Source organism: Mesocricetus auratus, unplaced genomic scaffold (assembly GCF_017639785.1).
Source record: "Mesocricetus auratus isolate SY011 unplaced genomic scaffold, BCM_Maur_2.0 Super-Scaffold_100006, whole genome shotgun sequence".
Classification (NCBI taxonomy): Eukaryota; Metazoa; Chordata; class Mammalia; order Rodentia; family Cricetidae; genus Mesocricetus; species Mesocricetus auratus.
Genome location: NW_024429190.1, coordinates 44,193,152 through 44,210,117, shown reverse-complemented (window position 1 = coordinate 44,210,117; position 16,966 = coordinate 44,193,152). Strand labels below are relative to the sequence as shown.

At 43.5% G+C, this 16,966-nt stretch overlaps 1 protein-coding gene across 2 annotated transcripts in view; it reads left to right on the top strand.

Annotated features, from left to right (window-relative positions):
- Positions 1–16,966, top strand: part of Smim14 (small integral membrane protein 14) — a 38,952-nt gene that overhangs the window by 18,154 nt on the left and 3,832 nt on the right. For both annotated transcript variants that reach the window (XM_040747116.1, XM_005074375.4), the window contains 3 exons: positions 6,244–6,353; positions 12,561–12,609; positions 16,250–16,392. In XM_040747116.1, the coding sequence (XP_040603050.1) occupies positions 6,279–6,353; positions 12,561–12,609; positions 16,250–16,392 (267 nt within the window). In that variant the 5' untranslated portion in view covers positions 6,244–6,278. The remainder of the gene's footprint in view (positions 1–6,243; positions 6,354–12,560; positions 12,610–16,249; positions 16,393–16,966) is intronic.

Here is a 16,966-nt window from a genome sequence, read left to right as displayed (position 1 = left end):
CTGACTCACTCTTGTCAGACGTTACTGTGAAGCCTTAGTTGAGAGGGCTGACCAGCTCTGCAGCAGTGGGGATTGCTTTGGCTTCTTTACAGCCAGCCAGCATCATTCTGCTGCTTTGCCTCACCACGCACTGTCTAGGAGCAGGTGGACTTGAGAGCTTGCTGTGTATACCTAGGTTTCCTTCATACCACATAAACTGTCAGACACTATAGTCAGATTGAGAGTAGGGGCTTCAGCTTCCCTAGATTATCTTGAAATTTTTTTTTTTTGGTTTTTCAAGACAGGGTTTCTCTGTAGCTTTGGAGACTGTCCTGGAACTCACTTTGTAGACCAGGCTGGCCTCGAACTCACAGAGATCCGCCTGCCTCTGCCTCCCGAGTGCCGGGATTAAAGGCGTGCGCCACCAACGCCCGGCTATCTTGAAATTTTTTAGTGTGTGCTTTTTAACTTTTTAAATAATTTATTGATTTTTGTTGTTGTTTGTTTTTCAAGACAGGGTCTCTCTGTGGCTTTGGAGGCTGTCCTGGAGTTCACTCTGTAGACCAGGTTGGTCTTGAACTCACAGAGTTCCACCTGCCTCTGCCTCCCTAGTGCTGGAATAAAAGGCACGCGCCACCAACACCCAGATCAATGTATTGATTTATATGTTTGCTTATATATGTGTGCCTTTCTAACTTATGTGCATCATGTGTCTGCGGGTACCCATGGAGGTCAGAGGACATTGGGTCTCCAGGAACTGGAGTTACAAGTAGTTGTGGGTGCTGGGAGCTAATCTGCACCCTCTGCTAGAGGGTGACTGTTCCTGCCACTGGCCTAAGTCATAAGGTATATTCCCTAGCCCTCAGTGCACCTTATGACTTAGGCAGGCAGCGTGTCGTCCCCCCCGTCAGCGCAGCTGCAGCCCAGCTCCTTGTTTGCACATTTTTGGGAAACAAGTGGTCAAGCTGGTTGTGTGCCCAAGGACTAGGCCCGTCCTTTGATGTCGGCATTGTTGCCCTAACTTCAAGGACGTCTGCTAAAAATGCAAGCAGCTTCAGCAACAGGAAAGGTCAGGGAGCAGAGAAGTAAACGCCTCCATCAAAGGCCTCTTTGAGGCTGAGTCCCAGCATCCTGCCCAGCACAGTGCAACTTCTTAATGTCTCTGAAGAAAATGTGAAGTGCAAAGTGTCGCATTGTTCAGTTTCAGTTGCATGTTGACACTCTTGTTTCCTAACCACCACTGTCCTTTCTACTAAAAAAGAAAAGAATGCATTTTTTTGTTTGTTTCTGACCGAGTTTCTCAGTGTTAACAACCCTGGCTGTCTGGAACTCACTCTGTAGACCAGGCTGGCCTTGAACTCACAGATCCACCTGCCTCTGCCTCTTGAGTGCTGAGATTAAAGGCTTGTGCCACCTCACCTGGCAAAATAGTTATTTTAAGATGGGAACTGTAAAGTGAAATGGAATAGAACTGAAAATAGCTTGTTTACTGGTAGAAAGTTCTGTAGAAGTGTAGTACTGACTTAGAAATGTTCGTTCTCATCTATAAAAGCTAATCACAATAAGCATAAATTAAGACCCCAGTTTGCTTATACATTCCTAGCACATAAAGGTATAAACATTATCAAGAATTCCATTGGGCTGGAGAGATGGCTCAATGGTTATAGCTGCACTTACAGAGATCCTAAGTTCAATTCCAAGCAAACACATGGTGGCTCACACCATCTCTAGTGGGATCTGATGCCCTCTTCTGGCATAAAGTTGATAGAGTACTCATACACATAAATCTTCAAAAAAATAAAAATTTCCTAACTATTTCTTCAGTGAGTGCTGTGGCTTGAAGCAGTGAGGGAGAGAGGTGGTGACTGAGATGGATTCTTTAGGAGGAGAGGCAAGCCAAATTGAATTTTGTTAATAAATTTAAAGGCTTACTTGAGAGCATGTTTACACTTGTGATGGATTGTCCAGAATAGAAGCAAGTCTGTCTTTTCCCCTCACTAGTGCCAGGCTGGCCTCAAACTCACAGGGATTGCTTGCCTCTGCCTCCCGGGATCTGGGATTGCATTTTGATATTTGAATTTCATTTTCAGAGTGTCTTAGTGAAGCTACATATGATGCACACCTACAATCCAGGACTTGGGGGGTGGAGGCAGGAAGGTTGGAGTTGACAGTCGTGACCTGTATGCCAAGTTAACAGACCAGCCTGGCCTGAAGAAGATTCAGCCAGGAGGAAGGAAAGACTAGTATTGTTACAAGGCCTAGGTTAAGTCCACACCAGCACAAATTTAATCTACCTATATTATGTTTACTTTGAGATTTCTATTTCTGTTGCACACAGGTGACTAAGGAGAAGGCTGTTCCCCCCTTTTTTAAAGGTGTGGATCCAGAGTGGCTCTAGACTATATAAATGAGCCAGGTTTGTACACAGTGCTTGTAGCTTTTAGAGGGCTGCCTGCAAACACCTCCCCTTCTCCTTCTACTTGGTTCCTACAAACAGGGTTTAGATGGAAGGGTACTTGATGAGAAACATCTTGCACAGACTATCCACAGCTTGATTTCAGGACAGCTTATACATGTCTTCAGATCAGCCAGTGAGAGTGGTGTAAAGGCTGATGTAGACCAGAGTTCCATCTCTAAAACCCGCATGATGGAAGGAGAGAACCAACTCTAACAAATTCCCCTCTGACATCCACACATGCATAGCTCTGATATACTTTAAAAGGTTTATTATTTTAAATTAGTGTGTGTCTGTGTGGGTATGTGTAAATGAGTATAAGTACCCACATAGTTCCTAAGAGGGTGTGGGCTTCCTTGGAGCTGGAGTTCCAGTTATGCACCATCCAATCTGGGTGCTGGGGATTGAACTAGGGTTCTCTGTAAGAGCAGTACCTACTCTTAGCCCCCAAATTAAAAAAAAAAATTATCGAGAGAGTCCTCAAATCCCCACACTGAGATGCAATTATTTATAAAGGCTACGTATTGTCTCTTATAGTCGTACTATTACTCATTTACTCAGAACCACACTGATAGGCATTTTGGACTACTATTTGGGACTTTTAGAACATTTAAGTGAATATTCTTATACAAAGTTTTTCCTGTTTTGAGCCTAGTAATATACAGCCGATAACATACTTGGATGTGTAATTACAAAGCAACTAAGTTAATTTTACTAGGTTTTTAAAACATTTTTATGTTTTGGTGATGGGGAAAGTCCTTCTGTATATATGTAAATAAAGCACTGTTGGCCATTAGGGAAGCAAGATAGGTGGGACTAGGAGTCGAAGAGGATTCTGGGAAATGTCGTCAAGGGTGCGTCATCTCCATGTGATCACAGGAAGAGGACACATGAGGCTGCACCCTTGGAAAGATAAATCCTTATAAAAATATATGTTAGTAATTATGGGTTAATAATTAAGTCAGAGCTAGCTGATTAGAAGCCATAGCAAATGGCCAACAGCTTCATAATTAATATAGGATCTTGGGTGCTATTTGAGGCAGGGTTTCTCTGTGGCTTTGGAGCCTGTCCTGGAACTCACTCTGTAGACATGGTTGGTCTCGAACTCAAGAGAGATCCGCCTGTCTCTGTTTCCAGAGTACTGGGATTAAAGGTGTGTGCCACCACAACCTGGCTATTAGTTTTTGATGTGTGAAATTGATTTCCTTTTTTATTTCTGCTTTGTGTTTGCCTGTTGACTTATGACAGGTTCTTTGCTCATTTTTGTTAGGTTGCTATTTTCTTTTGGGGTACGGGAGGGAGTTGAAACAGGGATTCTTTTTGTCCTGGAACTTCCTCTGTAAACCAGGCTGGCCTTGAACTCACAGATTCACCTCTGTGTCCCAAATGTTGGGAGTAAAGGTGTGCGCTCTAAGGTGTCTGTTTTCATACCGGTTAAGTTGTTGATAGTCTACCTCCCTCCTTCCCCCCTCCCTCCCTCCCTCTCTTCCTCCTTCCCTCCCTTCCCCACTTCCTCCTCCTCCTTTTTTTAATGGCTTCTTTGTCTTCTGCCTTTCTACATGTTTTCCAGTTATGTAGTTACTCATGGGTCAGTTTGTGGACACTTTTGTGATTTTTTTTTAAACTTTAAATCCCTTGAGCTGTAAGGGTTGGAGATAGGAAACCAGCTCTCCTAACACCATTTATGGAATAATTGGTCATTGTCCCATTTCATGTGCTGTGACCAGAGCCTATTTCTATGGCATGCGTTGTTAGCACTGACCTATTCAAAGAGCACCATGTCTACATGGTCTCTCTTTCTCCTCCCTGCTCCTCCCCTCCTCCCTGTCCCAGGATTACATTGAAGCCCTCTTGCGTGCTAGGCAAATGCTCTATCATTGATCTATATCCCAACTCCCTTTCTTTTCTTTTGGCTGTTTAATTTTTGACACTGGGTCTTGGTAAGTTGTCTAGGCTGACCTTGCAAGTTTTTCTATATCCTGTCCAGGCAGGCTTTGAACCTCTGTTCCTCCAGCTTTGCATACCAAGTAGCTTCGATTACAGGCCTGCACCACTAGGCTTGGCTAAATTTATGTACTCTGGTTTCCCTCCTCCCAGTTTTCCATAGTACAGGTGAGGTGATTTTTTTCTTGGCTAGGACAAACCAAATCTACCTTTGTGGGCTTCCCATTGCTCTTTGGGTAAAGACCTGGTCCTCAGTGTGACTTAAGACCCCTGTGGCCTGACTCCTTTTGTCGCCCCTCCCCTGTTCACAGTTTCACTTGAAGTCATCCTTCCTTCCTGGATTGTGAACTAAGACTCTTCTAGGCAGCAAAATGAGTCAGCCCCAATACTCACCTAATTTTTCCCATTGATCGGGGATGTTTTTGAAAAAAAAAAAAAAAACCCTGATATGCCTTAGCTTGAAACTCACTGTATTCATTTTAAGGAGATTTATTTTGAGAGAGTGTGTGTACATGCCCTCAGTGTGTGCACTTATTCTGTGTGTGGATATGTGCACTTGAGTGCATGTTCCCATGGAAACCAGAGACATCAGAACCTTCTGGAACTGGAGTGACAGGCTGTTTGAGCTGCCCACTGTGGGTGCTTGGACTCAAACTCCTTCAGCAAATGCAGTTTATGCTCATGGCTGCTGGGTCATCTCTCTAGCCCTGTCTTACGCATTTTATCCAGTATCTCAAGGTTGTTGTAGACAAAAGGATAATCTCATTGCTAGTACTTCATCCCAGAATCTCATTTCTTGTCTTTTTCAGACTGTAACAATGAGTCTCTAGCTGTTGTATATTAATAAAAAAATATTTTTAGGTTTCTTTATGTGTATGAATGTTTTGCCTATATGTATATATGTATGTATGCATGTGTATCACATACATGCCTGGTCAGCAGATGGCATTAGATCTCCTGGAACTGGGGTGCCAGATGGTTGTGGGCCACTATGTGGGTACTGAGAATCAAACCCCGATCCTCTGCAAGAGCAACAAGTGTTCTTAAATGCTGAGCCATCTCTCCATCCCGTCACCATTAATTTAAATTCCATAAACATTGATATTATTTCAGACACCTCATTTTTCTTTCAGATTATTCCTTTTTAAAAATTTTATGTATGTATATGTGTGTATCTGCATGAGTTTATATGTGCCACTTGCATGCAGTAGTGTATTGAGGCCAGAAGAGGATGTTGGACACCCCCCCCACTGGAATTTCAGACAGTTCCGAGCTGCCCAGTGTGGGTGTTTGGAATTGAACTCAGGTCCTCTAGAAGAGTCATAAGTGCTGCTAACTACTGGGACATCTCTCTGCACTCCCACCCCCTTTTTTTCCCCACCCCCTTTTCTAATTATGTTGCCTCGGCTAGCTTCAGACTTGTGTAGTTCAGGCTGGTTTTACATTTTCTGCAGCCTCCTAAATTCTGGGATTATAGGTGTGTATCACCATACTCAGTCCACTTTCTTGATAGCATAAAGATTGCTTTAACATTTAAATTTTTATTGCAGTAGCAAAATAAAGTTTAGGAATTAAGTAAAATAGGCCATAGCATCAGAGGCAGGTACAGTTAGAGGACCCAAAGATAAAACTTACTTTACAGAAAGTTGGGCTGGTGGCAGAAGGAGTCAGTAGTTTGTAGAGGTTCATAATTCATATGATAAAATTGTAATTACTATATAGTAGGAATAGTTTCATAAGTTATATGCCACTAGTAAATACAGACTACACATGCTTAAGTAAGCATGAATCCATGCAGTATATGAATTTTTCATAACGGAAGAGAAACTCAACAGTACTCTTAACTATTTTTTCTTTCTTTCTAGATTTAAATAGTTGAGTAAGATCAAGCTGGGTAACCATGGCTGAAGGTGGATTTGACCCCTGTGAATGTGTTTGCTCTCATGAACATGCGATGAGAAGACTGATCAATCTGGTGAGATGAACAGAGCAATCCTATTCAGAACTGAGCTGTGTGCTTCCTGGCTGTTAGATTAGTGTTTGTCTCCCTTGCATTTCTATTACAACCGTCCCTCTGAAGGACGTCAGGGAGGGAGCTCAAGGCAGGAACTGAAGGAGAGGCCACGGAGGAGCATTGCTTAATCACGTGTGCCCCATGGCTTACTTAGCCTGCTTTTCAACAACCCAGGATCACCAGCCCAGGGGTGGCACTGTCCACAGTGGGCTGGGCCCTCCACATCAATCAATCAATCAATCAATCAATCAATCAATCAATCAATCAGTAATAAAGAAAATCAATCAATCAGTAATAAAGGCTGATGTGATAGAAACATGGTCGCAGTTGAAGTTCCCCCTTCCCAGAGAACCCTTATTTCTGTGTAGTAGACAAAAAAACCAACAACACAGAGGTTAATAGAGAATTTTATCCAGATCGTCACTAAAAAAATATTTGGTAATGGCAATGCCCTGAAGTAAGACATAATGATAAAACACTTGCCAGCACTTGTTTTATTAGAGACGAAAACCGATTCTTAACTTCTGTGGTTTGCTTATTTATTTACTTTATTTAAGGACATTTGGCATTCTAGTTGTTTAACCACAGTCATGCTGAGCCTGTTGTATTCATGTTGGAACAGATAATTGTTTTTAGTTATGTGGAGTTTGTCTACAAGCTCCTGTGAAACCATGGATCCTTTCTGATATACACAGCTCCGTCCTTCTCCAACATAGATCAGACAGTAAGTCTCCTAGAAAGAGTTTCTAGATCTAATAAGTTGTTGTAGAAATAGTTTTTTTTTTTTTTTTGAGCTGAGCAATGGTAGTACACAGCTTTACTCTCAACACTCAGGAGTCAGAGGCAGGCAGGCCTCTGTGAGTTTGAGGTCAGCCTCATCCACAGAGTGAGTTCCAGGACATAAGCTTATAACTGATACTGCTTATATTATAGTGTATATGTTTTAGTATAAAAGGATAAAATTGACCATTATTAATAATAGAGTACTTTTTTTAAGTATTAGGGATCCTACCCAAGGCCTCATGAACACCAGGCGACACCCACTTTGCTGCTGAGCTATTTCCCCACCCTCTCAAGTCTTAAAGTCTCTTGACACACATTTTATTATTTTGTGTGTATGGCGTTTTGTCCGAATGTATGCCTGTGTGCCATATGTGTGCCTGATACTCTTGGGGACACTTTCAGATCCCAGTTGTAAGTTTCAATGTGAGTACTAGGGACCAAACCAGCCTTGTTCTGAAGAGTAGGCAGTGAGCCATTGCTCCAGTCCCTGAGTCTTAAATTTAATCCAACATAAGGCATAATTTTCAACATATTTGGATGTTAATAACAAAAAATTGTCCTACAATTTAACTGTGGTGAAACAAGGAGTCAATTTTTAGATAAAAATTACTATCTTTTAAATTTTATATTTTAATTTTGTATGTATTTTGTTGTTGTTGTTCCAACTTGGCTACATTTTAGAGGTAATTAAAAAGGGAAGTGTCTGTCCCTTCCCCTGCCTGGTTGTATGCATGTGACCCTCATCCATGCTGCTGGCTTCTAATTTTAGCTCAGGTTCTAGATCATGGTGCATGAAAAAGATGTGGTTGGAAATGGTTAGTCATGAGTAGTATGCCATGAGTGAAGAAACCCTCTCTGGATCAAACCTGGGACTCATACCTCAGGACACAGAGTCAGGGAAATGTAAGAGATGTTCATCCAGCAGATGATTCCCAAGATGGAAATATAAGAAAAGAAAAAGTATACAGCACCTGAAGTTGATAACTGATTCCAGAAACATCAAAGATGATGCCTGGTGGAACATAGAAACAAGGTTATTGCCTTTAAAAGCCAGCATCTTAAATATCATTTAAATAAATGGCTCACTGCATTAAAGAAAATACAGGCAGTTCAAGTTAAGAGAGATCTTGTCTGCATACACAATGAAGAGGAGGATTGTTAGAGACCCAAACAGAAACCTTGAGAATGAACAGCTCATGAAATCATATAGCAAGATCAGTTGAGAGCTTCAGCAACAAACTTGATTAGATGAAAGAAGAAATAAGAGAGGTTGAAAGACAAGACTTTTGAAATGTTAGGGCCAGACATAAATGAAGGAAAAAAAGGAGTGAAGAGAAAATATGAGTGTTTTGGGAAACCTTTTTTAAAGATCTCATATTTGGCTCATTGGCTCTGTGTAACAAGAGCCTCGGGATGACTTCAGAAGTGGGCTGGGGAAGTGGCTCAGTGGTTAAGAGGCCTTACTCGTCTCCAGCACTTGAGGTTGGGTCCCAGCACACACAGCAGGAAGCACACAACCACCTCACATCCAACTGCAGGGGACCCAATGCCCTCTTCTAGCCTCCAAGTTCACCCACACATGGCATACTCAAATACAGACACACAAACAATTTTTTAAGGAGGAAGGGGGTGGCTCAGAGTTAAACGTACTGCCTTCTCTTCCAGAGGACCTGGCTCAATTCCAAGTATCCAGATGGCAGCTCACTTCAGTTCCAGGGGATCCCATACAAACACTGCATGCAAACAGTGTACATACTCAGGCAGGTACATATATACATAAAACCAACCGATAGATCTAAGAAAATTAAAATTCCCAAGCCAAACTTGTAATTTCAGTGAGCACAAAGATGCATGTGTCTGCTGAAGAGCAGGACCCATTGTCTCTTCCTTCTGTGGGATACAGTTTGCTGTAGGCCTCGGCCGGCAGGCTAAAATTGGACTCCTTTTTAAGAAAAGGCCGTGGGAAGGCTCCTCCTTGGATGTTGAGGACCAGGAGGGAAGCCAAGGTGATGCCAAACCTGGAGTGGCTGTGAAGCAGTGAGGAAGAGAGATTGCCTGGCTCAGTGAAATGGATCTGTTTGATGGCTGTCACACTAGAAGGCGCTGTCACCCCCATAGCCCATTGTTAGCAGGTCCAAGGACTTCAGCAGCTGCCGTGTGCTAAAGCAATTGGTGGTTAAAGCCCAAAGCAAAGGCTGCAACCTAAGTGGCTACAGCAGAGGTCTTGTGTTAGAAGTCTGCAGCAATAGGACTGCTCTTGAGATTTGGTGCATGATACCATATAAACGTATTTGTAAAAGTGACCTGGTAGCACATAGACCTTTTAATCCCAGAATTTGGGAAGCAAAGTCAGGTGGATCTTGATGAGTTTGAGGCCAGTCTGGTCGACATTTCAGCAGGATTTCTTTGTTGTTCCACATGGTGTACCTGAGGCTAGTAGACTTGCAAGCGTCAAGGGAAACTCCTGTCTCAACTAAGAAAGGGAGGAAGGAGCCAGGCGTTAGTGGCGCACACCTTTAATCCCAGCACTCTGGAGGCAGAGGGAGGCGGATCTCTGTGAGTTCGAGGCCAGCTTAGTCTACAGAGTGAGTTCCAGGACAGCCTCCAAAACAATACAGAGAAACCCTGTCTGGAAAAAAAAAAGAAAGGGAGGAAGGAAGGGAAGGGGGAAAGAAAGGGGGAAGGGAAAGGAAAGAAGAGAAAAAGAAAAAGAAAAGAGATGTGGTGATATCTTGCTTGTACAAATAAAGCTTGTCTGAAGATCAGAGGATGGAGCTTGCCACTGGCTAACCATAGAGGTCTGGAGATCTGTACAGACAGACAGGAAGTAAGGTGACTGGGCAGAGAGAAGGAAGAAACAGGGACTCACTCTCTTTTCCGCTGGGAAACTAATGAGGTAAAGGTGACTTTGATTTGCTCTTGCTTCTCTCTAATCTCTCAGCATTTTTCTCTATATCTGACTCCAGGATTTTTATTATTTAGACCTATTAGGAACTCCATTTACATTTTGGCTCCAATGTGGGGTACAAACCCACGATCCTGAGATTAAGAGTCTCATGCTCTGGCCAGAGAGTCTGGGAAACAGAACCTTCATTCAATGGCTGATGGAAGCAGAGGCAGACTCCCACAGCTAAACACTGAGTTGAACTCAAGAAATCCAGTAACAGAGAGGGAGTAATGATGACCAAAGGGATTAAGACTGGGCTGGTTTAACCTCCAGAAACAGCTGTCCAGACAAAGGTTAGCTCTTGAATCCCAGACTGATGCCTGGGAATCCAGCATGGGACTGATCAAGACCCCCTGAATGTGGGTGTCAGTGAGGAGGCCTAGGTAATCTATTGAGCCTTGGGCAGTAGATCAGTACTTATCCTGGGTATACAAATGGACTTTGGACTCCCATCCAACAATGTGAGATGCACTCTCACCCTGAACTCTTGGGGAAGGGTCTAGGCTATGCCCTGGATGAAATGACAGACTATGGACACCCCCATGGAGGGCCTCACCCTCCCTGGGGAAATGAGGGGATATTGGGGGGGTTGGTAGGAGGACACAGGAGGAGGGGAGGGAAACAGAGAGGGACCTGGAATGGACATGTGAAGCAACATTGTTTCTAATTTAAATTTAAAAATAAATAATAAAAAAAGGAGAAAAAAAACTTAAAGAAATTTCAAAAAAAAAAAGTCTCGTGCTCTACTGGCTGAGCTTTATTTGTACAAGCAAGATATCACCACATAGATAGATAGATAGATAGATAGATAGATAGATAGATAGATAGATAGATAGATATTATTTACTATAGGAGTGCTGGGATTACAGATGCATGAATGTGATTTCTGAGAACTTAAACTAAGATCTTCTGCTGATTTGGCAGCTATTTTACCCACTGAGATATCTTCACTGCCTGATGCTTTAAAGAACATACTCACCTCTAAGAATAAAGAAAAAAATTGAGGCTAATATATTGAGAGAATGGGAGATTTACATTGTAGTTTTAAATTTTTTTTGTTTTTTTTTTGTTTTGTTTTGTTTTTTTTTTTTCGAGACAGGGTTTCTCTGTGGCTTTGGAGGCTGTCCTGGAACTCGCTTGGTAGACCAGGCTTGGTCTCGAACTCACAGAGATCCGCCTGCCTCTGCCTCCCGAGTGCTGGGATTAAAGGCGTGCGCCACCAACGCCTGTCCAATAGGTGGTTTTCTTGTCCCCATTTTAGTAGATGAATAAGCTGAAGTTGAGAGGTGTCAAGTAACTTGCCCAAACCCTTGAAACACTAGGAAGAAGTTGTCTCACTTGACTTAAGGTGATGCTTGTCATTCTGTGGAGCCCATGCTTAGCCAGCTCAGGAGTTGTTCTTGTGCAGGTTGCTGTACAAACAGTTGTACTTGACTGTTGTGGGATATTTGTACACTGTGTGAAGTTGTATTGCTGTGATTGATGTAATAAAAAACTGAACAGCCAATAGCTAGGCAGGAGGTATAGGTGGGATTTCTGGGTAGAGAAACAGGGAGAGGAGGAAGATTCCAGGTGCACAGGAGACACTAGGAGACAGAGAGGAAACAAGAGGTGGAAGAGAGGTAATGCCACGTGATAGAACTTAGATTAATGTAAATGGGTTAATTTAAGTGCTAAGAGCTAGTTAGGAACACGTCTATGCTATAGGCTGAGCTTTAATAAGATGTCTCCATGTGATTATTTGGGAGCTGACTGGTGGGACAGAAAAAGACTTGTTACACTGAGAGTATCATTCATAATGAGACTGAATTGAAAAGTTGCATTTTGTTGACTGTTTACCATTCAGTCATCTCTAGTGAGATTTTCATTTCCCAACCATCTAAAAGACTTTCACATAAGTTGACTTGCATAATTGACTGATGGATTTTAAAATATTTTCAATACATAATCTCATGATTCCAAAACCAAATTTTATAGTTGGACATGGTAACATGTTTTTGTAATCCCAACCTTGGGAGGTAAAGGCAGGGAGGATCAGGAGTTTATGATCATCCTCTGCTGTGTAGTGAGGCTAGCCTGGCCTACATGAAACCCTGTCTCAAAAAAATAAAGGCCTGGAAAGATGGCTCAGCAGGCTAAGTGAACTGGATGCTTTTCCAGAGGACCAGACCAGGGTTCAATGCCAGCACCCACGTGGTAATTTAAAACCTCTGTATCTCCAGATCCTGATGCTCAGTGCTGACCTCTGTTGGGCCTCGTGCATAAAGTAAATGTGTCTAAACTTTTAAAAAAGTGACTTGCTTGTTTATTGTATTGTGCTAGGAATTACATGCAGGGCTGCATGCATGCTGAGCCAGCTCCAGTGCTGAGTTCTACCTCCCCTGCCCCAAACCCATGTTGGTGGCTCAGCAGCTAACTCTCCTCTCCTCTCACTGCAGCTCCGGCAGTCCCAGTCCTACTGCACAGACACAGAATGCCTCCGGGAGTGTAAGTACTGGGGGGGGGCTGGGCACAAGGAAGGGCCCAGAAGAGTCCACAGACAGTATTCTCCCTGTGAATTGTTTATTCTCATTCTCTCTCTCTCTCTCTCTCTCTCTCTCTCTCTCCTCCCTCTCTCTCCCCTTCCCCCTCTCCCCACCCCACAGCCGATGGAACAATGGCTGGCTTCAAACTCACGGATCCTCCAGCCTCTGTCTCCTGAGTGCTGAGATTAAAAGCATGCCCCACGCCGGGTGGTGGTGGCGCACGCCTTTAATCCCAGCACTCGGGAGGCAGAGGCAGGCGGAGCTCAGTGAGTTCGAGGCCGGGCTGGACCGATAGCCTTCAAAACAATACAGAGAAACCCTGTCTCGTAAAAACAAACAAAAAAAAGAAACAACAACAACAAAAAAGCATGCCCCACCATCACCCAGCATCTTATTTTCATATTTTAAAAACAGCTTCCCGGGAAAAGATGGCTTGGAGGTTAGGAGCACTGGCTGCTATTCCAGAGGTCCTGAGTTCAATTTCCAGTAACCACATAATGACTCACAACCATCTATAACAAGATCTGGAGATTTGGTGCCCTCTTCTGGCATATAGGAATATATTTGCAGGCAGAACACTGTATACATAATAAATAAATAAATCTTTAAAGGGGGAAAACAAAAAACAGTTTCACATAGCCCAGGCTGGCCTTGAACATCTGATTACATGGCCTTCACCTCCCATGGTGCTACGATTACCATCTTGTCTGATTTAGTTTATTTTATGGTGAGTGACTCTTGGTTATATATTTGCTTAATATATTCAAAAATGTTTTGGCTGAGCTGGGCAGTGGTGGCGAATGCCTTTAATCCCAGCACTCGGGAGGCAGAGGCAGACAGATCTCTGGGAGTTCAAGACCAGCCTGATCTACAAGAGCTAGTTCCAGGACAGTCTGTAGACCAGACTGGCCTCAGACTCAGAGATCTACCTGCCTTGCCTCCTGAGTGCTGGGATTAAAGACGTGTGCCACCACCTAGTGGGAGTTTTTCTTTGATTTGATATTTCTAACCTGATTAAAGCTCAAAATAATTTTAAATTCAAAAGGCATACTTTGGCCATTCTGAAGTCTCCTGCACACATCTGAAGGCTTCGACTGCCAGATTATATTGTCTTCATTTATTGTGCAGTAATAGTTTCCTAACCTTGGGTCTCAACCATGCTGGGCAAGTACTCTGCTTCTAACCTACATTTCTAGCTCCAAATTACATGTATTAATAGGTTGTTTATATTTAGTATCAGGTGCTAATCTCTCTCTCTCTCTCCTTTGTGTGTGTGTGGGGGGGGGCCGTCAGAGGTAGACCGAATCAAGTATATTCCTCAATCACTCTGCACCTTTAATCCCAGCACTTAGGAGGCAGAGGCAGGTGGATCTGCGGGAGCTTCAGATCAGTCTGATTACAGAGTGAGTTCCAGGACAGTCAGGTTATACAGCAGACTCGTCTCCAGCAATCCTCATATGCACCCATGCTCCTGAGACCAGCTGTGCCATTGACTTTAGAGTGGATAAGCTTGGAAACTGGTAGCTGACTCCCATAAATTATCTTCTTACCTCCCCGCAAACAACTATTAGTCTAGGGATATAGTTCAGTGGGGGAGGGTTTGCCTAACTTGTCTAACCATAACTTGTCTAACCAGCACAGAAAAGAAAAATTAAAGAGGAGAAACTCTATCAAGCCTTGAAGGTCAAGAAAATCGCATCTGTTTGGATTTTGCTGCCTACTCCTGCCCATCCCTTGTTCCGCCTCCCCCTACCACCAATTCAGTTAGTCACTAAGGGCTGTGTTTCTTTGTCCTGCCGCCATTCGTATTTGATTTCGATGCTTCATTCTCTTTTCCTACTACAGGATTATGTTCCCAGAATCTACATTTTACTGAACTGTGATTGGTCCAGTTGCTGATAGTGGATGTTTGTCTAATACCTACTGTGTAGCAGACCATTCTGTTTTTTGTGGCCTATCTATTTCAGTGCTCACTGCTACTCTATGAGGTGATGGAGATGTTTCCCTTTCACGAATAAACCAAGACTAAATGGCGAAGAGATAGTAGTCGAGTAGCCACGAGATGGTCTCAGCTCTTAAAAAGTTAATGACCTAGGCAACAACTGGAGCTGAGTAGTTCCCCAGCTTGGGAAGACAGCAACTGTGATTTGATCACCTAATTAGGAAAACTGGGAAGCTATTCCTTGGATTAAGAAATGCCATGATACTTTGGAGAAGGCAGCAGAAGGAATGGGATTGTTATAGGGGAGAGGGAGTAGTAAAGTGAGCGCATACCAGACAGGGTGGAGGACATGGGATGCTTTGGAAAGACTGAGCTTGCATCGGCCCCTGCCAGAGAGTATTGAGTTAGTATTACATCATGTTCATTTGGGAAGGTTTTGAAAAAATGTTGGACCACACCCATATGCTGCTCCTGAATCAGATGGTCTGACACAGGGCTTCAGAATCTGTGATGTGAGGCACAGGCCTTACTGATGTCCTGCCAGACCAGGAAAACATTGGCTCAGAAATATGGAATAACTAGAAAAGATAATGTTGGAGGAAGTGAAGATGAGATAAGTAGGGCCAGATCACACCAGCAAAGGTCAGGCCAGTGTGCTCAGAGTCAGATGGATAGGCAGTAGTTACTGTTTGTGCTACTGGTGTGAAGACACACACTTGTCTGGGAGTTAAGGAAAGGAAAATCAGGAATGCGAGGCAGCCCAGGCTGCGCTGGAGACCTAATAAGAATGGATGATGGATAGGCCCTGTGTAAGAAAATTAGGACCCATCAAAGTTCAAGTACAATGTGTCAAGTATGATATAAATAAAGGCTTGTGTTCTGGGTTCAGTCTCCAGGCCCCACATGGAGGAAAGACTGAACCAGATCTGAAAGTCACCCTCTAACCCTCATGTGTGTGCTCCACACACAAATAAAGAAGAATTGTTTTTGAGACAGGGTTTCTCTGTGCAGTCCTTCATTGTCCTGGAAGTCACTATATAGACCAGGCTGGCCTCGAACTCATAGAACTCACCTGCTCTGCCTCTGGCGTACTGGGATTAGAGGCATGCGCTGCCACCACCTAGCTCCATAGGTATTCTTAATCTGGCTTCTTTAGATTTGTGATTTCCTGAGTCCATGAACCTTCTGCAGTCAGTGCAAAACTGTTGAATGTGTGTAGCACATGGAGTGTCGACTGGGCAGGTAAAGGGCACACTGCGTACTCTTGCAGAGGACCAGAGTTCTGTTCCCAGCACCCATGTCAGATGGCTCACAAACTGCCTATGGCTCCAGCTCTGAGGACAACCCGTTTGGCCTCCACCGGCACCTGTGTACACATGCTCATCTCCACACACATAACATAATAAAAAGTAAATAAAATTGTAAAGAGCTATTAGACTAGTCAAAGTCTTTACTGTAATTTGGTTTGTTGTTATACCTTATGTGTTTTCTCACTTCAGGGAAAGGGAAATTGAAACACACTAAGTTTACAGCTGTGCTGTAAATTATTAGTGCTTTTCTCCATATGATTTTTAAACATTAGAATCTGTTTTAGCTTTATCTCACGATATTACAGTCGGGATGCGGTTTTGCTACACGTGCTCCTCTTGTTTGTCTCCAGTGCCAGGACCCTCCAGTGACAGCGGCGTCAGCATTACTGTGATCCTGATGGCCTGGATGGTGATTGCAGTGCTCCTGTTCTTACTGAGGCCTCCTAATCTGAGAGGCTCCAGCCTCCCCGGGAAGCCCTCCAGTCCTCACAGTGTAAGAATGACTTATCCTTTCTGAGTAGCGTGGGGGTGTTTGTTTATCCAAAGGAAGACTTAATTCTTGCACTGAATTCTCTCAATAGAGTCATAATAAGATTTTCAGTCCCCAGTTGTCTTTCCTGGAGATAAACATACAAAACAGAGCTAGGTGTGGCTCATCTGTAACCCTGCACTTGGGAGGGTGGTGGGTTAGGAGGATTACCACAAATTCAAGGCCTGCCTACCCTGCCTAGTGAGTTCTAGGCCACCTAGTACTGCAAAGTGAGATCCTATTTCGGGGAGGGGATGGGTATCTACAAAATGACACAGTGTCCAGAAAAAAAAGTTGTCAGGCTGGGGATGTGGTTCGGTTGGTAGGCTGCTTGCCTAGCATGCACGAGGCCCTGCATTGGCTCCTCAGTACCTCATAAACAGGGTGTGATGGCACTCACCTGCCTTTTTTGAGGCCTTTTGTTGTTAATGTTAGAACTTATTAGAGGAGAGCAAGTATTCAGTGAGAACTGGGCTGCACCATGGAGCTTTCAGTAGAACAGCAGATGCAGATGCGCCCTGTGTTGAGTTAGCCAAGA